At 43.0% G+C, this 21,660-nt stretch overlaps 1 protein-coding gene across 2 annotated transcripts in view; it reads right to left on the reverse strand.

Annotated features, from left to right (window-relative positions):
* Nucleotides 1-21,660, reverse strand: part of unc5db (unc-5 netrin receptor Db) — a 591,396-nt gene that overhangs the window by 51,441 nt on the left and 518,295 nt on the right. For both annotated transcript variants that reach the window (XM_079567276.1, XM_079567275.1), the window contains one exon: nucleotides 15,227-15,401. In XM_079567276.1, the coding sequence (XP_079423402.1) occupies nucleotides 15,227-15,401 (175 nt within the window). The remainder of the gene's footprint in view (nucleotides 1-15,226; nucleotides 15,402-21,660) is intronic.

Below are 21,660 nucleotides of genomic sequence, written 5' to 3' on the forward strand. Positions count from 1 at the left end.
GAGCACCAGATACAGTCTGGTTAAATGCACTGTCCGCTCTCAGCAGTGCTTTGCTTTCACTCTGATCTGGAGTCAGACTTAGCCTCCATATTCATGTAGGTGTAATATCTGCTGTCAGAAGGAGAGACTGTCCCCGCATTATCCTCCTGCCTTGGCTGCAGCCGTGGCATTTCATTGGTCAGCAAGAATTTGCTCGCTTCTTTACTACGGCTTAGCTAATCATTTTTCCTCATTATAACGCCTCATGTGAACGTGTGTTCTCCAAAGTAAATCTGATAAAACCAAATCCAGCAATCGACTGATTACTGCAACCCTTAATGAGTTTATCCAAGCATCAGAAATGCTGCAGAAGGGAATGACGAGGAGGTGGAGTTCATCTCGTAGGTGAGGGCCTATGTTGTCATGTCCTGCGTGTGCGTAATGGGACAGTGCATGAGCCTGTGTTGTAGTTAGGGGTGGTGATGATATGAAATATATTTTGCGCAGGTGCTACAGTGTTATTGACATATTTACTGTATAGTGTACAATAGTTTGTGCTGAAATACGATCGTTTTGGAGGCTTGGTACGATAAATTGGTTTTGAGAATCGGGCAACCCTGGTCAATGACAAACTGGTGTCATACAATTAAATCTTTTGTCTCCATTCAAGAATATTTACTGTAATTTATATCAGATTCACTCTAATTATGATTAGTCTATGTTATACACACAATGGACAGACGTCTATGCAATGCTTGTAATTAAGATAACAGTATCTCAAAGTCTTTTCAGCTTGGGATATTTAAAAAAATGACACATCTTTCCTTGAGTTTCCTAAAGTTTATCCAAAGTGGTGTTTCTCGCCTCTGCTTTTCCAAACACAGTGCTCGACTCGGGCTGCAGGTCTAATTTGTAGCTACAGCAAGTATCTCTTTCCACAAATAAACCTTTTAAAAAAGCACGCCTAATAAGATTAGTATTTCCTTAGTTCGTAATAAAGTTGGCTGCGCTTCAAAACGCAGCTTTAAAACTTGCTCTGCTCTGGGGAATTTGCATAATAATGATCCAGATTGTAAGTATTCAAAATGTTCCTCGGAGCTTGAGCCAGAAAAGACGCATTGTATCGATTCTCAGATGAAATTTAAATCAAAATTGGACCTTGTTATCACACTCTCGCATCTTTTTTTTTACTATTTATATCCTGGCGCAAAGCACAGTGATATGAAAAGTTTTATGCGGTCCACGAGGAATATGTAAAACTTAAAAAGCAAAAAGAAGCAGAAAAGTCACAGACTGGATACTCTTGAGGCAGAGCATTTATTGTTTGATTATTAATATTAACATAAATAAGGCTTTAGGGCTGCAACGACTAATCAAATTACTGAATAAAGTAGTATACGGCTCAGTAATCAGCTTATGACAAAGCCGTAATTAAACTAAAATGAGTGGCGTGGCTTAAAGGAAGAATCCTGCACTGCCCGGCCTTTGTGTATTCTGTCGCCGCTCCCACCTGCGTACCCAGGAAGAGCACAGACCTGCTCCCACACTGCTCACTCAAGAAAACAGAATAATGAATACTCTAGTAAAGTAAAGATACTTGAAAAATCTACCTAAGTACACTGTCTTCCCACCTCCGATACTTTATTTCCCTTAATGTTTTACGTTTATGACAGTTTGTTGGAGTTTGCATGTTCTCCCCATGTCTGTGTAGGTTTCCTCCACGTACTCTGGTTTCCTCTACCACTAAAAACATGTACAATAGGCCAGGATGACTGAGAGCATGAGGGCACCCGGAGGCAGAGGCGTAGCTCGCCATAAGGCAAGGCAGGCAGCTGCCTGGGGCCCCCAACAGTCACGGGCCCCCATAAACCAAGCCTTTATTCAGAAGCCTGTGCTAAGATCCTGATATACCGTAAATGCTCTAATATAGGCCGGGGCCTTTATTTACTCAAGGGCATCTAGGACCAGGCCTTTATTGGAACCAGGCCACAATTAGAGACAGGCCTTTATTTCTATTTGAGCAAAACGGACGACCAGGAAAATGAAGAAAAACGAGATTTGTGTCCATTTGCACCTAAAATATTAGGTTCATTTATTAATTGGACTGACCTGCACACGGAGCAGCTGGACGTGCTTTGAAGACGCGATGGTGACTTTATTAAAACCCTGGAGGGCCACACAACATTTGTTGCCCTGTTTCCAAATATAGTCACAGGAGGTTTGAAAAGTGGCTATATCTGTGTCAAAGTTACGCTCGGATCAGCTCCTCCACAGCGTCCCCATCGGCCCAGGTTCCCGTTTGTTTACTTCCTGCACGTGAGTTATCATTTACACGAGTATGAGACAAATTCCTAACATGGGGAATATTTCTACCACTATAGTTTCTAATAAAAGCCCTGGCCGGTTTTAGAGACCGGCTTTAATTTGCCTCCGCCAGCCGCAAACCCGGCCACTGTTAGAGACCCGGCCGCTAATGGAATACAGGCCAGTATTAGAGAATTTACGGTACACAGTCTTCCTAATGATATTGGTCATGGAGTTACATCATCTCTCCACCAATGCTCCGTGGCGCTGTTCATCCCCATCCTGCTGCATGCTTTAGTGAGTCACGGTTCCTTAATGTTAACTTGAGGCGTGGACAGACTATTCTACTCATTGTTCCACCAGATAATATTTCTAATAGTGAAACCAGTTTAATGTTTAACACTCTTAATGACCTAAAGAACCTCATCCTTCTGTTCTGAGGAAAACATATGCAGAGAACTGGGAGTTGTCAGGTGACCCACATCTGCCCAAATGATATCCTCTCTTCCAGTGCGCAGTACACCGAGCTGCCACCAGAGGGCCCCCTACCAACATTCTTGCTTGGGGCCCCTTGGTACCCTTAGTACGTCACCGCCCGGAGGAAACTGACGCAGAAACAGGGAGAACATGCAAACTCTGATCTCTTAAGTGGGTCAGGTGTGAATGCTTTACTTTTACCACAATTATCATGAGTATTAAGTGAACACGATATTGTCTGAATCATCCTAGAGCAGGGGTGTCAAACTCACATACACAGTGGGCCAAAATGTAAAACTTGAACAAAGTCGCAGGCCACCATTGATCAAAAGATCCTTTTAATATGGACCCAAACAAAATTTGCTTTAACATTGAATATGGAACAAGCAACACTTATTACTATACAATATATAACTTAATAGTCCAGATATGCAAAATCTGAAAAAAAAAGTATAATACCGGTGGGCCAGCTCGAGTAGTCATTTGGTATAGCCTCGCGGGCCAAATATAATTACATTGCGGGCCAAATTTGGCCCACGGGCCAGAGTTTGACACCTATGTCCTAGAGAATCGCATGTGTCTATCTTGTCAGGGCCCAAAAATATCTGAATGAATCACTGAAAGTCTTAAGTTTGATCCTGGTTTGAGTCCCTATAGTTGAGTCCATGAATCACTACAGCAGAACTGCACAAATCGGTTGGGTTTTGGGGCTGGAAAGCCTCCAAATCCACAATATAAAATGGCCGACATCACCACAGATTTTGATCAGGGAGCTAAAATCCGTAGCGGGCACCGTAGTTCACAAGAATCAAAATGAAAGACGTTGACAGAGATTTCCACAGGTCACAGAGAGCTGTGTCGTTTGCCCTGAGTTTGTCGTCGGATAATCTGGAGGGCGGATGCGAGCGGAGACTTCTGCAGATTAAAAACAGAGATTCTTTGGAGGTCGCTCAAAAAAGATTAATGTCACGGAGTCAAAATACGATCCTCGCATCTGTTTGTCTGACCTTGGTTCAAAGGGGAAAAACTATTAAAAATCCGTGGCTGGATAGAAATGGTGCCACTTTGAAACAAAACAATGTGTTAGTGTTACTGCAGATGTTTGTGTCGGCCGTGGAGCTTCTGTTGTGGTAGAGATGTTCAAATATCGTTGACTGATTGAGGAGACAAGGGCAGGGGTTACGGGAGGGTTGTCAGGTTGTGAGAGGGGGGTCCCAAGATCATTTCAAGGCAAAAGAAAAAGAATAATGCAGCAGATTTTTTTTAGTCCTTTTTTGTAGCTACAAAACAGTAGGCAAAACTTAATTTTAATGTGTTGTTTTACCTTAAAGTGGACGTATCATACAAATGAATCGACTTTCTTGAGGTATAAATGTTCCCTCATCAAAGACAGACCTGGAGTCGTGTTTCACAGCTTTCACGGAGTTTGGAGTTAATCCCCGGTCAAAGCTGTTTCTTCTTCTACAGTGTCAGCGCCTCGTTCAGTACTTCTTGATTACACTCGCTTCCTTGTACAAACCCAAAAATTGTCCTCCATACTTTTGAAGCCCATAATCCAAGATTATCGATTCTGAGCTGTTCTGTGCTCAAAGTGTGTTCATCACACACTGCTGGAGCTGCTAACCACACCATAACCAACCTGGAAGTTATTATTATTCCTGTAGCTGCCAGCAGGAGGAGCCCCAGTCACCATTTTCACCAGCTCTTTTGCCTGTGTTTGATTGTTACTATTCAATTCTTACAGAGACATATATTCACATTATAAAACGTGTTTTGAAGCTCCATATGCATGACATGTCCGCTTTAAAGCAGAGGTCTCCAGCCTTTTTTACTCAAAGAGCAACTTACATTTCGATGGCATGGGTATATACGGTGGAGTTCAGAGGATGGACAAATAAACATAATTTAGTTTATTGTTTATTCTTTACTGTATTAAAGAGTGTTTGTGAAGGTTGAGTTGGTGAGGAGGTTTCTCTTCTTACTCACAAAAGCTACTTCTCAGCCCTTGTGGTTAGAATGTGACACTGTAATCAAACTAGAGTCGTCTTATTAAAAGACTTTTGCTTCTTCCTCCTCCCAGTGCCAAATGAAAGCTGTGACAAATGATTTGTTGAATTTCTACAGGGACCGGCTTATATTTCCTACAATCAGTCCAGTTATACACATTTGTTTTTATTTTTTTAATTAATTTATTCATCCTCATGCTATAAATGTAAATGTGCAAGCTTTGTTGTTTATGGATACAGAAAAGAGACTGTTTCGGTTGAAATCTGCCCAAAGTGTCTCTTTTGATGTTGAAGATTTCCTGAGCATTTGATACATCCTTCAAAGCACTCAGTTGCAGTAGGCGGCTGGTTTTGCACATTTCATTTGTGCGCCAAGAACAAAACAGAAAGGATACACAGCGACGACAGCTTATACACTGATGGGGATTCACCTGTTTTTTGGGGGGAAAAGCCCAGCCCAACACTCAACCCTCACGCTCCTTCATTCCTCCTTCATACCAGGGCTTTTTATGTACTCATACTTGTGTTGTAACTTCATGTACTTGCTTGTATCAAATATACAGTAGAGAAAATATACTTGGATTGCAAAGTCAAATAACATTAAAAACCTGCAAAGGAAAAATACAGTCTCTCTTCTGCTAAATCTTCCGTTTGACTCCTTGCTTCGCCGGGTGTTTTTAGCATGTGAGAGCCATCCAGGCTGCGGGGAAACCGAATCGATACAAAATTCATGCGTCTTTGAGGCTGGAGTGTAATATTTAAAGGGCACAGATCTGGAGAGGTTCCCGTTCGAAATAATGAGTGAGCGCTGAGACTTAAACTGACGGGGGACGGAGCAGAGCAGCAGAGGAGGATGGTATTAGCATATGGCTAACACTGTCTATGTGATACAGAAGAGGAGCAGAAGAAACCAGCATTGCCCACAGAAACTGAGCAAATGTGTTACGGTACGTCGTTCACAAGCTGAAGACGAAGCTCCATGAGGGCGACATTTATTGAAAATGTCATTAACCGTTAATTTACGTTTGTGTTAATAACAAAGCAATGACCTGAAATTAGTTTTTTGCATCCGTTTAGAGATATAATAAAAGAAACAACTTACAATATTGCAGAAGTGACCCAGATGTACGGCCGTGTTTAACATCAAGCAACATGAAGTTTCAGGGCCACTGCAAGCCATGTTGGTGCCATAAAAAGTTGTCACTAGAACATTGACCATCTTAAAGGAACAGGTCACCATTTTTACATACTGGAATATGTTCTTACCTGAGCTTAGACGAGTTGATGCGTACCTTTCTGGTCTTTGCGCGTACCCTCAGTCGCTCAAAACGACCAAAGATGTTGTTGGCATTTAGCCTCTCCCAATGTATTCCTATAGCTCCAAACCGGGGTGAAGTTTGAAGCGACCAAGCTCTTCCACGGGCACGCACAAAGACCAGACAGCTACGCATCAACTCGTCTAAGCTCAGGCAAGAACATATCTCACAATGGAAATACGGTGGCCTGCTCCTTTAAATGAGATAAAGGACTTGCATCGCTTGAATCTTAGATTAGTTTAACCCTAACCCTAAAATATTTCTTTGTCACTTGAAATGATAAAAAATAATCTGAATTATCGAAAAAATTTACTTCAGGCCAAACTAACTCAAGTTGGATTAAATCTCTTGATTCAAGCAAATTTCACGTTACAGTGTTCGCACGCCACAGGGATTCCTCTGTGCGTTGTATCAGCGGTCGCATTGGCACACATTTCTGTAGCTCTTCTTTCTCATCGTTCTTATTGAATAAAACAGCGGTGTAAAGAGGATTTCTGCGGCCAACCTTGTCCCTCAGCACCCCGGACCAAAATCGGTTCCCACGGCCCTGGTGCAAATACTGTACAATGCCGTTTGATCACAGTGGCCTAAAATGCGGTGCCCCTCGGAGACTCGATGCTCGACGCACAGCGCGTTACGAATGTATAGGAAGTGGCGGCACTGAGAAGTTTGGATGTTGTTGCGGCCCTAGACTTTCAGGCTCCGTCTTTTTTGCATATAGTGCCTTAAACTTGTTTTTTTGCATATAAATCCTGACTGAGTGAGCCTTCGTCTTTGTTTGACAGATGACCTGAAGCCCTGCTGTAGGATTGGACCCGGTAGTCTGCTGCCCCCTGTCTCGTGATTGGTGCCGCATGCAGGTTAGTGATTGACCAATCTCGTGTCTCCACCTTTTAATGGCCACACCTATTTAAGGACCCACCCGTCCACATGTTGTGCTGCTGGCTTTTGTGGTCATCCCGGCTCTGCTTGGGTTGGGGTAAGTAACAGATGTGTTTGGTGAAAGCGACAGGGCTCTCTCTAGGGCTTTTCCAGCACGGTGCTGGTTCAGAGCTGGTGCTGACTTGGTTCCGCACTTACTTGGTTTTCTACCAAAATGAGAGCTGTGCATATAGCCATAGCAACGCTTTGGGAAGTCAACTGTCACATAAAACATGGACAGCAACATCTTACTACAGCCATTTCTGGTTAGAAAATACACAAAAACATGTTTATGCTCCTGTCACAGCAGCAATAACATTTTGATTTCTTCTGTCTAACTGTCTTTCCTCTTGTTTTAACTGTAGCTAAAGAGCATAAAGCAAAACAATAGTTCGCTTCCTCCACAGAGACTGTTTTGGTTTCTCCAGATCGTTATAAGCGCTAACTATCTAATATTGGTTGTTTGTTGGAAGAGAAAGACACATCCCCAGCCGCTGACATCATTGGTGCTCGTTTTCTTGGTCCAGCTTTTGACTGGTTCCCAACCGGCACCAGTTTTTAGAACTAAGAGCCAGCATTTTTTCAGTGGAAAACGAAAGAAACGGTGGTGGAAAAGGGCTATGATAGTGCTCACTCACTCTCCGCCTACTTTGCCACATATTACCTTCCAGCTTGCTTACGCATATCAGGACAGTAGCTTGATCAATAGAAATGAGCAAAGCTGTTGTATTTGTCTGAAAGTGGAGCTGAATCCACATGGCTCTCATGGGCACAAGTTACTTTCTCATGGGCACCTCAGTTCTATGAATGTGCATGGTCTAAAACAAATAGTTATGTATTAGTTTTAAATCAGTGGTTCGGTCAGGAACCAGAGATGAGAGAATGTGACCATTTCCCCTGCGGCCCCTTTGCGGAATATTGCTTAGGGCCCCATACAGGCTAGCACCGGCCCTGGCAAGAGCAAAACACACGCAAACAAACCAAGCCCAATAGCGTAAATAAATAAATGGATTGCCATCATCATTCAGCGATATCAAACACTGTCAGTCAAGTCCGGAGAAAAAAAGTCTGTAAAAATGTGTAAATGACTATTATTGCTTTTCCCGAGCAAACAGACACTGCCATATAAATCACCAACCTCTAATTATAATAAAACACACAAGCAAATAATGTTCCATCAAAGAAAGAAGATTATGTCAATGCAAAGTTCAATGTCAATCATATTCCGCCGCTAATGAATGGATTTGCGCGGGCGGAACATTTACTGCTCAATGCTGAATCCTCTTTAGAAACGACTCCTGTTGTGGGCGATCTATTGATTTTGACTTGAGAAAGGTCAACTATGCATTTTAAACCCTCACATCTCGAGCGCCTTGTTTCCCGCGCAGGTCAGAGCATAATTAAATAAAAGATTAAAACCGCCTTCATGTAACGCGGCGTGGTGCTGACTTCCAGTCGATTGAAGCGGAGTAAATTAAAAACGCTGGTGGCGCTCATAGGCGTCTGCCACGGAGCTCAGAAAAGGTGAGGACTGTGCTTTGCTGAACTACGTTAGAAAATGCAAAGTGGTCGTGAATAATTTAAGAAACAGAAACCAGAAAAGACGTTTTATGGTAAGGGGAGTTTGAGCGCTGAAGTGATCAGAACCCCAAGTAAACACTCTTAAACACTGAGGGGCGTCAGCATTTGTTATATGTTGGTCCTTTCAGAGAGCGACGCCCTCACACAGTACGATGGTTAATGAAAAAACATCACAAACATTAAAGCAAGACGCCGCGGGTGAATATGGGAAAAAAAATACATTAAACCAGAGAGAGTTGTGCAGACTGCCGAGGCTGGAAGTCTCTGCAACGTCTCCGCAACTCGGACTGATTGCGCGCTTACAATTGGCCAATCTCACCGACCTGGAGACTAGCTGGAGACAAGAGTCGCCCCTGTCCCCTCACAGTTTAAGGAACAGGCCACCGTTTTTCCATACTGAGATATGTTCTTATCTGAGCTTAGACGAGTTGATGCGTACCTGTCTGGTGACTGAGTGCACGCACAACGACCAAAGATGTTGTTAGCATTTGGCCTCTCCCAGCATATTCCTATGGCTCCGAACAGGGGTGAAGTTGGAAGCGACCACCCTCTTCCACGGGCACGCACAAAGACCAGACAGGTACGTATCAACTCGTCTAAGCTCAGGCAAGAACATATCACAGTATGGAAAAACTCTGTGTCCTCAGTCCAATGGCCGCTGGCTGCTCTGCTTTGTGACGAAGACACTAGAGGCTGCCATTGCTCCGCCATTGCTGTAGTACCTCCTTATAGCCGCTAGTCCCCTATTGGAATGCATTGAACTTTAGACACGTTAAAAGCAACTTTAGAGCCTGGTGTCATTTTCTGGGAACTTGATTCAGCTAGATATTCCTCCTGTGATAACGCTTTTCGTAAGAAGCATTTTAGAAATCTCGTACTAATGAGGGTCGGACTGATGGCATTGGAGCTGCGGGAACTACACGTCACACAAGGGCCGAGTCTACAGTGAAGATCCCGCCCTTATGCCCTTTATAGGAACATGCTTCGTCAGGGCTGGAGAGGAGGAGACTGGTCATTGTGGTAAACGGGGAGGAGTGATGAGGAGCTGTCTGTTAATATATACACAGTCTATAACACAAAAAAGATCAAAGATGTTGTTAGCATTTGGCCTCTCCCAGTATATTCCTATAGCTCCAAACGGGGGTGAATTTGGAAGCGACCACGCTCTTCCACGGGCACGCGCAAAGACCATACAGGTACGTATCAACTCGTCTAAGCTCAGGTAAGAACATATCTTACTATGAAAAAAAGGTGGCCTGTTCCTTTAAGGAGATTCTCGGTGAAAGTGAACAGGTTCGATTTCAGCGGATCCTCTGCATGGTCTGCGAGAGGTCTTCGCGCTCTCGAGCAGCTGTGGCAATATTGCAAACACTATTTGTTATCCTCAACCCATGGGAAGTACCTGTAATGTCTCCGAGACCTGCTGGATACCAAGCAGATCTCAGAGAGACGCATGGAGTCGGCGAATGGCGCAACATAAATGAACAATCTTTGCATTTTCTTCTTGAATGACTGAGAGTTTACACACACACACGGCTTTATTTCCCCTCACCAAGTCTTCCACAGATTAATTATTATACGCGGTATTTAAAACAGTTGCAGGAATCGACCCCCTGAGTGCGGCGCGATCACACAAAGCGTTGTTGAGCGGTTGTTAAAGGTGATAATGCACAAGGCTTCCTCTTTGTGTCAGCTTCCAGATGTGCCTTTACAGAAACTGTGAGGTCGAAACACTGTATTAGGTTCATTCATTTCATTAGCTCACTGTTTCAAAGAAAGTGCAGTGGAATAGGAAAACAATGAACCCGGCCCTTTAATACCGCTTTGAAAAAGAATACATAAAAAGAGAGGCATTTCATTACTTTATCAGTTTGTTTAGTGTTGAACTGTATCTTAAAGTGTATGAGTTTCTCTGTCTCTACTTACAGTATCTCGTGCTTATATACTGCCTTTGTTGACCTTAATATTGAAAGGTTGACAAAAGCGCCAGATGAAGCAGAAATAACTTTATATCCATGACAACTGGGCTCTCCATCTGCCGCGGCGAACTGCGATGTCACCAAGTCTTAAAGTGACTTATTCAAACTGTAAGCTCTGGCTCTGGAATTTTTAAAGTGGACATGTCACGGGCATCGTTTAGAAGCTGAAAACTTTATTACCCTATTCTGAAGGGATACATGCGTTCGGATAGCGATTAGTTTTGATCACAGGCAGGTGATAACGCCGACCTGAGGGCATTCGTCTAAAACATGACGGTAGGATGTGCCTCTGATCTATGATCTGACCAGCTCGTACGTAGTGACCCGATTCTCCCAGAGCGAGGTCAGATCTCAGTGATTTTGGAACACACATCAAACAGTTCTGTTCAAGTTGTTTTTGTCTCCCTCAGACAACCGAACCAACAGATGAAAGAAAACATGAAACAGCTCTGTATGTAGGAGCAGTAACAGACTCTAAGAACCCCCTCAGTGACACTGAAAGAGCGAGTCTGCTCTACTGATAGGACAGTGGGTTTTACACTTGATGAAAACCACAAAGTCTTTCATCGATGTTGCCACCCTCGGCGGAGTCAAAGGAGGAAACTCTATTCTTAGGAAAAATAATATGACATGGAGCCTGGCACCCATGGGGACTAAACAAAAACAAGGGTATTTACAACCCAAGCCACTAGGGGGTGGTATCGCAGCAATGTTAGCAACACGGCGTGAAAACCAAAAATGGCAAAAATGGCATAGGCGCTGCTCTTCCTGTCCCAGTGTCTTGTCCAAATAACAAAAAAAGGTCAAGATTCCATGGCAGACTTACTGGAGAACAGTCACTAGCATCATAATAATCCACTGGAGGAAATTTCCTGCTCATCCCAGTGTTTTTGTCTTGAAGCTAACAGCTAACACTAAATCCAAATTAAAATAGTGCCAAGATGTTGAACGAGCCTCAGAACATAATCAGCCTATGTTTTGTATATGCTTTTTAGTTGTTTCATTTTTGCGGTGGTGTTTTTTTATGTTAGTTTAAGCAGTACTAAGCAACTCTTTCCCCCAGAGGCCATAAGCGCAACTGCAGGTGTCGTAGCAAGTTGCAATTTTTTAACGTATTAATTGTCTTGGAGAGTAAATACTACGCTGACAGGAAAGGCGAAGGGAGAGAGGGTTACTGTGCATCCAATTATACAATGGAAATATTTTTTTTCACTCAAACTTGGCTGTAAATACTGTTTTAAGTGGCACTAGCCCACAGCTAGCTTTGCCCGTTAGCATGTTAGCTTCTTCTTCGTGATTCTTTTAGTGTGTATTGCTTTCTCCGGTCCGGTGGCAGTCAAGTTGCAAACATGGTTTTCTGGCCAGAGACACCAGAGAGAGATGAAAGACCCTCCAATCATCCCACAAACACTCGTATTACCCCCACAGGGACTACGAAAAGGATTTATTAAGGTAAACACGTTACTTAGTACTGCGTTAAAGTCCTCCTCAATGAACACAGACGTTTCCTCCAGTTAAGTATTTACATCGAACGTAAAGTTTTTAACACATAGCCAGTGACTTCCCGTCAGTATCCCTCTGTCTGTGATGTTTTCTTAAACGATTAGTTGATTTGTGCAAGACATCGCTAACCCTTAATGAGAAAAAAGCCAGACGAAGGACCGCGACCTCCGGAGATAGCACTCGGAGTAAGCAGAGAGCCTATTGGTATAAACACAGCATTCTTTTTATAAATATTCAATTTATTTGCTGTCTAATGGTTTGTTGGTTTGCTACATTTCAAGACTTTTATCGGCTAAAACAAGCTAATACTTCGCTAAAACTCTGTCCTCCTTTCGAATGGTTTAAACCGGACCCACTCCAGATTTATGTTACTGTAATAGACTCATTACTGTAATATCAATCTTGCCAACACACTATTGGGCAGCTCTGCATTGACTGAAACTAGCCTAAATGGAGTAAATACTACTCCGGGAATGTTTTAGGAGAAAACATCAGAGTTAAAAGCTTAATGAAAGTGGATTTTGTAGAATACAGATCCAAAAGAACGATCAGAGGGGTGATCAAAGAGTCAAACTGAACGAATTGACCTGAATTATGAAAAAAGAATAGCTTCGACTAGGCATTTCAGCCGGAGGCGATCTCTGCGCTGGTGTTTAATGTCGTCAGGGTTAAAAAAATTGATTAAACATGAAATAAGAGCAATGTTCGGGCTGAACGGGGAAAGCAATAAGTTACAAAATGCAACTAAACCCGTTGATCTAAACCCCCAAAGCCGCATCGGAGCTTGTTTTTCATTGTGTAAGTGCGCGGCGACTATTTTGGCTGGAGGTAAGTCTGAGTTACTGAGGCTCTTTATAAAATGCCATCCTTGTTTTGTAGCAAAACATTACTCTGGAGAAAAACAAAACGCGGCCGCTTCCTTTTAAATAACAAGCTCTTTTAGTTTGAGACAAGCTCCAAAACAGCCCAAAGCGCTGTGTCGTGTCCATTATTCTGAATCTTGGTCCAATGGCGAAACGTATTACCAGGCAGACTAGGAACATCTGCATATGATACAGATTTTCCACTTTACATCGGTGTCTAATAGATGTGCGACCTTACTGTGATGCTTTTTCACAATGCATTCTTTAACACAGATGTCAGGAACACAGTCTGGCAGGATTATCATTATCATTATCACACGGATGTGAGCTGAGCGAGAAACGTCAGCAAAGGACGCAACACCTGAACTGCTGTTTATTACATTTATTTCCTCTAAAGAAATGTAGCTTGTTCTTAGAGAGTATAGTTTCTTCCAGATGGCATAGTTGATCCATAGTATACGTCCGTAAAGTAAATCCGTGTCCTTCGATGACTTTAACTGTTCAAAAGAGATTAGAAAAATTCAGGGTGCATCCGAAGTTGGCAAATAGGCAAAATCGGACATGCGTCAAGTGTCCGCCATGACAAGAAGCGTCTGAATAGTGCCGTCAGAGAGGAAGGAGGTAGGAAAGGAGCCTGAATGCTTCCTATTAGGGCTTGGACAAAATATCAGATCGTAATACTTTGTGCTGCAATACCATAGGTAATATATAATAAAGAAGAGCAGGTCCCATTCAGCCCCATTCATAGTAAAGGTTTTTTAAGCCGTTCTTGGGACGTTTGAAGTCCCATTAGAGTCACTGCTCCCAAGTGTCTCTTGGAGTCGCCCCTGGCCACCAGGGGGTGGTATTACAGCAATGTCAGCTCCCGGCCATGATGACCATAGAGAAGCGCGGTCCTCGGCCATTGTGCAATACCGTACTGTCTTGATACTTTTCTAAGTATCACAATACTTTCAATAATTGTTTTTATCCTCGTTTTCCAGTGACAGTTACACATCACTTTGTTATATTTTGTGTTCATGGACTTTTCAGACTTAAAGGGGCTAGATGCAAGTTATACTCACTACTGCCACCTCAGGTTGTACATGTAACTGCAGCTTCTATATTACGCTGGTGCATGACGGCACTTCGGACCCGAAGTAACAACTTTTTGAGTGACAGTGCAGGATTTTAGAGGCAGTTGTGGTGAACAGGTCTGGGCTCATTCTACACATTAGGACTTTGCTGGAACATGTAAGGCTAGGAAAATACTTAATTTTAACATTTTAAACTCCATATAGTCCCTTTAACACTTTGATAAACTTCAAATGGCATTTGGTTTATAAACTTTGGACACGTGACTGTTTTCTTTTTACATATTTTAAGGTATCATATCACTCATCATAATTACTTACTGTATCGCAATACGTATCGGATCGGCCCTGAGTATCGCGATATGTTTCGGATCGTGACAAAAGTGTATCGTCCCAGCCCTACGTCCTCTCATATCCCCTTTAGCAGAGGGGCGTCTGGAGGTTCCTCACCAGCGGATAGAAACTGTGTGTCACCCAGAGGTGGGTTGAGCAGCCAAAATATTGACTCAAGTAAGAGTGACGTTACTTAAGTACAAAAAGTAGCCGAGTAACTGTTTGAGCAAAAAAGTCAGATTTATTTTTTTAATGACGCCATAAATTGTGTGAAACAAAACATAAAAGCATGCGGTAATTGTCATGTTTAAAAAGAAAATTCTAAGAAAATAAAGAAAAACTAAATAATTCTAAAAATGAATCATTTGCCACTTAAAATATTTACTCAATTAGATACTTCATTATGATGTTACTCAAGTAGAAGTAAAACGTTGTGTGATTAAACTAGATTTGCACAACCTTTATAAAAGTGACAGAATATGACATGTTGAGAGTTAGTCTGAAACAGCTTTTTTCTTTTAAATATCATTGACTTTTTCCTGCGTGGCTTTATATCCTTACGGTGGTTCATGTTTGAAACTTTCTGAGCCGATGCAGATGTAGCCTACAGTCTGATCTATAGGAACCACTGATATATAAGACGTACGGATTCGTTGGCCGCACAAACTGAGTGAGCCTTAAACAAGAGCCGCCTGTTTCATCCAGACGCCACTGTTGCTTTTGTGTCTCCTTCCTCCCGCCGGCATCAAAACCACCGCAAATCACCGGGGTCTTCGAGGACAAGTGTTCAGAAGAGGAGACAGGGGAGGGGAGAAAACAGTGCCGCGCTCGCTTCGGCTGTGACACTTTCGCTTGTAATGGAGCAGACGGGTGTGTTCGCACGGCACTCACCTCCCATTTGCTGTCCTGGGTCCGCCGCTTCAGCTGGATGTTCCAGTGCTCCGCCGTCTCCAGCTCCGCGCAGTGAGCCACGGTCAGGGCCACCGGACTGAGCAGGTCCAGACCGGGAGGGCCGTACGTCACCTCGGGGCCCAGCAACACCTCGCAGCCCTCCAGGGTCTGCAGACTGAGGGAGAAAGAAGAGGCGAGAGGTGAGACAAGGGGACTCGAATAGGCAAAGCTTCAGTCAAAAATGAGGCCATTATACCATTAAAACTGACATTTGAAGATGGCTTTGGGAATTGCAAGTTCTTATCCGCTCCTTTCTCTTCGACATTTCTACATAATCTTCAAAGTCAAATTTCATTACATTCCTGGCAAAAGACAACTCATGCAGTATGTGCCTCATTTGGAGAGGAGTTAGAAACATGCAGACAACTGGCTTAGATGAGAAGAGTAAGGCTAAACTTTTAAGAGGAAATGCAGTGATATAAACAAAACATTTAAATCTGCCAGAGTATCTACTCCAAACCCCAAACCCAATCGATTCAAGCAGTCCCTATAATGCTGAGCGATGTGGAAGACTCGATTTATCAGCGACTTCTTTCTCTGTGAACTCCGAGTATAGTTAAGTACATTTCGGCAATAAAGAGTGCCCAAATTCAAGTGCCCATACAGTGATTGTGGATGAATTAGTGCTGTCACGATACAAACCCAATTTTGACACTGAAAATGAAGCTCAATTCTCAGTACCGATTTTGATACCACATCTACACTGCAGAATACTCAACAATATATTTGTGTATTCAGATTGACCACGTTTTCGAGAAATCATTGTGATAAAATTTGTAATTTGTTCACTCTAATGTGCTTTATACGAAGTGCAGTCAGTGTGTTGAATGGGAGCTGTACTTGGGCTGGACAGACACCCATAGCCAATGGCGACGTTATGTACAACAGTGGACCCTCCTTGAGCTTTTACTTCCTTCGACCAATGTTTTCCACGGAGGTGTGACGATGGACGGGGGAGTGTGGGGTCATACATGCTGGTGTTTTGATCACGTTTCTGCAGCGTGTAGAGCCCCGCGCTGTGCTCTACAATACCAGAGCCAGCAGTGTGTTCTCTTTCTCACGGGACACGGACAATGCTTGACTCACAGTGGAATAAAGTTTGTGGTTTGACCCAGGGCCTCTGCAAGCCATTTTGGTGTCCTAAGCAGATTTTCTTTTTTCTTTTTAATTGCTGTATATTTAAACGGGGAGGGATAGGAGGAACACTACCGCAAGGCCTTCATCCCCACTGCTGTTAGACTGTTGCAGAATGCACACAATAATCCCTGTATTTACATCCATTATCTGTATCACTTGATCAACCACTTGCACTATGATTATAAAACCGGCACTGCTAACACTGACTATAACATTTTTCTTATTATTTACTGTTTATACTTTTTGTCCCCACAAAGTCCTTGGTAGCCATTGTATATAAGGTACTGAATGCAACATGTTCATTTCTACATTGTGAGATCTTACAACGTCTCTTATCTTAATAACATGAAACACACTCTCGACACTACACCAATAACATTTGCAGAATTGCATTCATTGAGTTTAGATGTAACAGTTTAATAGAACCTGAGTTTCTCTGCTCCGCCCCTGCAGCTGCAACCAGAGCACTTCAGCTGAGACATATCTTCCCTCTTTCCTTTCTCACATGCCGCTGTGAGCGCTTGCTCCAGAGAACACGACATGACACTAATGTTTTGTCGAGACATCTTAACTTTGCAGCGGATGTACTGCATTTGGACAAGCGGGCCGTGCGTGAGGTTCCAACACGTGTTGTATCATCGGTCACATAACTCTTCTTTCTCATCATTCTCATTGAATGTGGCCCGTTTTTTGTCAGCTGCGTTAATAAAGCAACGGCACAAATACTGTACAATGCCGTTCAGTCACATTGGCCTCAGTGTGGTGCCTCTCGGAGACGTGGTGCTGTGCTATTGTGCATTATGAGCGTGTATAGCAGGGGTAGGCAAGTTTTCTTAGCGAAGGGCTGATTTTCTTTATTATAGATAGACCGAGGGCCGAAGGCGCTGATTATTATGATTTTAGCCCAAAGTGAAGCACAACACTAGAAAAATGACCATCTTAAATGAGATAAATGACTTAAAATGGCTTGAATTCGGTTTGAACTAATCCAAGATACAAATGCCAATGGAACAAGAATAAAACCCACTTGAAATCAGACAAATAATTATTTTTCCCTTGAAATGACACACAATTATCTGAATTAAGAGAATAACTACTACTAGAGGTTTTATCTCATCTAAGACCAGACCAAATCTACTGAAACCTTAGATTTAAGCTCTTAATTCAAGTAGATTTATGTCATTTCTTCCTTAAAACTCTTTTTCCAGAGCACTTCCTTCAAATGCCAGTGTTGTACATAATATATGACCTAATTGGGTGTATTGACAGTATTTCTACCTTTTTTCCTCCCATTTAACTCTGATAATGTTAAAAGTGCTCTCTGATTTGTGTAATAATGTTTCTCCAAATCATCTTGAGGGCCAGAGGTTCTGTGCTGAAGGGCCGGATTTGGCCCTCGGGCCTGACGTTGGTGTACAGGGAGCAGCGGCACTGGTTTGTCCTGTAAGAGATTGAAAATGATGCAGCCTAAATGCTGAAGGAAGTAGCTACACGTAAAATGTAAAGGTGAGAAGAGGGAAAAAAGCAACAGATGCTTGTTGCAGTGACACCACGCCTCAGTCGATTCTTTCTAAGCCACGCCCCCACGATACAGACTGAAAGTCACATGTTCCTCCAGTTTAGTTGACTTTATATTGGAGTCTAAAACATGTGCCTCACCAGCGGCAAACCTCACGTGACTGTACAGTGGACCTAACATTCGTTTACAGATAATCACTATCACAGGCTGTCATTATGTCCGTCTGGTGTCCGACAATCATACTCCTGTCAGTCAGCAGCTTTGGATCAAGCTGCGAAAAGTGCAATTTTACTTAACTTCATCCTCATCTGTATGATAAACGTCCTTGTGCATCTCCTGAGTTTGAAATGCAGTGGGCTGTGGACTAAAACTCGCCCCGAGGCTCTCCGCTCACTCCGGTCCGCCTCCCTGTATCTCCCGCTTTAACAAATAAGTCTGAATCTCTTCCAACAACAGGTGAAGAAGCCGCAGCCGAAGCCTCATTAAAAAGAGCTTTACAACAAACGGGCCGTGACACCGAGGAGAGCGGGAGCAGAGGGGAGGCTTAGCGAAATGTGGGATGTTTGTGCGAGGCTGTGAGCTATTACACATCAAAGCGCGGGGTGCCAAGAATCAAACTTAGCGGAGCGTTGTGGCATGGAGATATTGGCTGACATTCCCTTTAAATTTCATACAACAGCATCAAGTCCATGCAAGAAAAAAAAAACTACGAAATATACAGAAGGGAATTTGTACGCTGCGTTCGACCCATCCTGCTCTAGATCCAAGGACTATTGTGCATATTTTAGATGAAGTTACAAGATTAAAGCCACGCAGCGGAACATTGAAGGTTAGATGTTGTCATTAATAAACTGATATAAAACTCAAAAAATGTGCTAAAGCTCAGTCAGACAATGCTCTTTAAGTGGGTTGTTGAAATTAAGCTTATATATGAGGACCTTATGTTTGGCCACCTGTAGAGTCCAACCTCATTTACACCGAGTAGAACGGGGGACACAACTCGGTTTTGGGGCATTTTGAGCGGGACATAGCTTGTGAAAGTGTAGCTTCCAAAGTTTACAACAATGTGTAACACATGGAAATCTGATCATATTTGGAGAAGATGTGGCAAGTTGAATTTAGGAACTGGAACTATGTCAAAGAGAGGAATCGGCCTCTAAAGTTTTGGGCTGTTCTCACCTCTCTCGGAGTGACAATAGGGCTCATTTACATCTCATTGAGAAAAGCCATACCGCTGTAAAGCTCCGCCCCCTGTCGTGTCATGTGTAGGCGTGTGAATAAAACTGTATAAAAGGATGTGTCAACAACAAGTGTCGCTGCTTTGCTATCAAGGCTCTTCATGAGGAAGCGGCGCCACATAATCCTTGGCTAATACCGTAAATGCTCTAATATAGGCCGGGGCCTTTATTTACTCAAGGGCATCTAGGACCAGGCCTTTATTGGAACCAGGCCACAATTAGAGACAGGCCTTTATTTCTATTCGAGCAAAAACGACATTTGTGTCGATTTGCACCTAAAATATTAGGTTAATTTATTAATTAACTTTGCAAACACTCTCCCAGCGGCTGGACCATTGACGCCTTTTATTTTGTCGGGACAACAGGAAGTGTTTCGTTGCTGTTAGAGGAACTTGACATCAATGTCACTGCAGGTTTCTGTTTCATTTTTACCGCGGACCGGATTATTTGTTGTTATCTTGCGTAAAAGGCGAGTTTAGACGGAGCGTTTGTGGTGACTTTATTAAAACCCTGGAGGGTCACGCAACATTTGTTGTTTGCCCTGTTTCCAAATACAGTCACAGGAGGTTTGAAAAGTGTCTAAATCTGTGTCAAAGTTACGCTCGGATCAGCTCCTCCACAGCGTCCCCCTCGGCCCGGGTTCCCGTTTGTTTACTTCCTGCACGTGAGTTATCATTTACACGAGTATGAGACAAATTCTTAACATGGGGAATATTTCTACCGCTATAGTTTTTAAAAATAGCCCCCGCCTGTTTTAGAGACCGGCTTTAATTTGCCGGCCACTGTTAGAGACTGACCGCTAATGGAATACAGGCCAGTATTAGAGAATTTACGGTAAATCCACTTCCAAACATGTTCATTGTAACGTCCATGGTTCAGCTCGTCTGCTACAATCTTTGCAGCGTCCATCCAACATGACCTGATGTTTACCCAGTATGTAAATACACACAGACAAAGTCACGCCCCGACTGCACGCTCCGAAATCTCCCAAAACAAGCCGGTTTGAACCTAAAAGTTTACACTTTTAAATATACTAGCTTAAAGGAGCTATGCCTGATTTTACGAAAAGTGACCCTAAAAAGTGACCCTGCAAGTTGGAAATGTGTCTATAAACTTGTCCCTGTAAAGAATTTGGATGTTAAAAATATATTAGGAAAGTCACGTCATTGTTTGCAATCAAAAAATTAGGTAGAGGGCCTTTAAACATGTAGAGGTTTCTTCATGGCTTCAACTGTACGATTCTGCCAAAAAGCGATCACCAATTAAAAAAAAAGAAAGAAAAAAAAACTTCTTTTGCGTGTATCTCAAAACTTGGGCTGCCGACTTGTGTCCCTCGTTCTCTCGACGGGTCACATTGGAGCGTCATCAAAGGCCTCCTCCATGATGAGCCATGTGCCCGACAAAAGGGGAAAACACGTAACTTTTGCCTAGTTTTTACATTAATGTCAAGGTGGAACTGCTTCTCCGTGTTTCGGTGGGACAATAAACAGTGTAACACCACTCCAAAACAAGAAAACTTTCTTGGAAGCTACCCTTGTGTCTCTTCTAGACATATTCAGCCAAAAATGAGCGAGCTAAAGCATTTTCTCTCACACGGACTCGCTACGATCTGAAACTCAGACGTGGGATATGAGGATGGTGATGATCGGAGGAGTACAGAGACAAGGAGAGAGAGGAGGACAGACGACAACAAACAAGCAGAGGACCGAGGAGGAGGAGGAGGAGGTGGAGGAGGAGGAGACACAGATCAACGGCAGCTCCATGTGATGTTTCTTGAGGCGCAGGTAAACGCATAAACACTGATCATTGCCTTAAAAATGAAGTTAAATCTTGTATTGCATTTTAAACTCAGAAAATAAGCTGCCATTACTGACCTATTAGCCTGATTAAAAGGCTAATTAAATAAATAAGATATATTTAACCTCTCAGCCCCCACCTGAATCAAGCACAGTGTTTAATGTGGCCACTGTACAAGGGACTCCTCAGATCACAGTAGCAGCAAATTGGATCAAACGGCTTACGGTTTTGCACAACAGACTATTTAATGTAAGTGAAACTGCTTCAGCGTAAATAAGAAATAGGTAATGACAGTCCTAACCCTCCTCTCTGGTGTGTGCAGACTTCAAACAGACCTCTCAGCCTGACTTTGAACTACAAGAGTAAGAAGAAGCTTCTGAAGATAAAAGTGAACCGTCCTCAGCTCCATTCACCAAGTCCAGTCGGTGTTACTTAAAGTGATAGTCTTTAAGTTTGCAAAGTCAGGAAAGAGAGAGTGTAATTTGAAAGCAAACAAACAAATTCCTCCCTTTAAACAGAAAGCCCTTCTGTGTCCGAATGTCCGCACTATTCCCTATATAGTGCACTATATAGTGGTCACGCCATTTTGTAGGGGTGTCCGAATGTCCAGAGAGAAAAGTAGTGAGCAGCGGTGGTCAATATAGACCACAATGCATTGCGAGAGTCGGAGAAGAACACCTGAC

Source organism: Gobius niger, assembly GCF_951799975.1.
Source record: "Gobius niger genome assembly, chromosome: 1".
Taxonomy (NCBI): domain Eukaryota; kingdom Metazoa; phylum Chordata; class Actinopteri; order Gobiiformes; family Gobiidae; genus Gobius; species Gobius niger.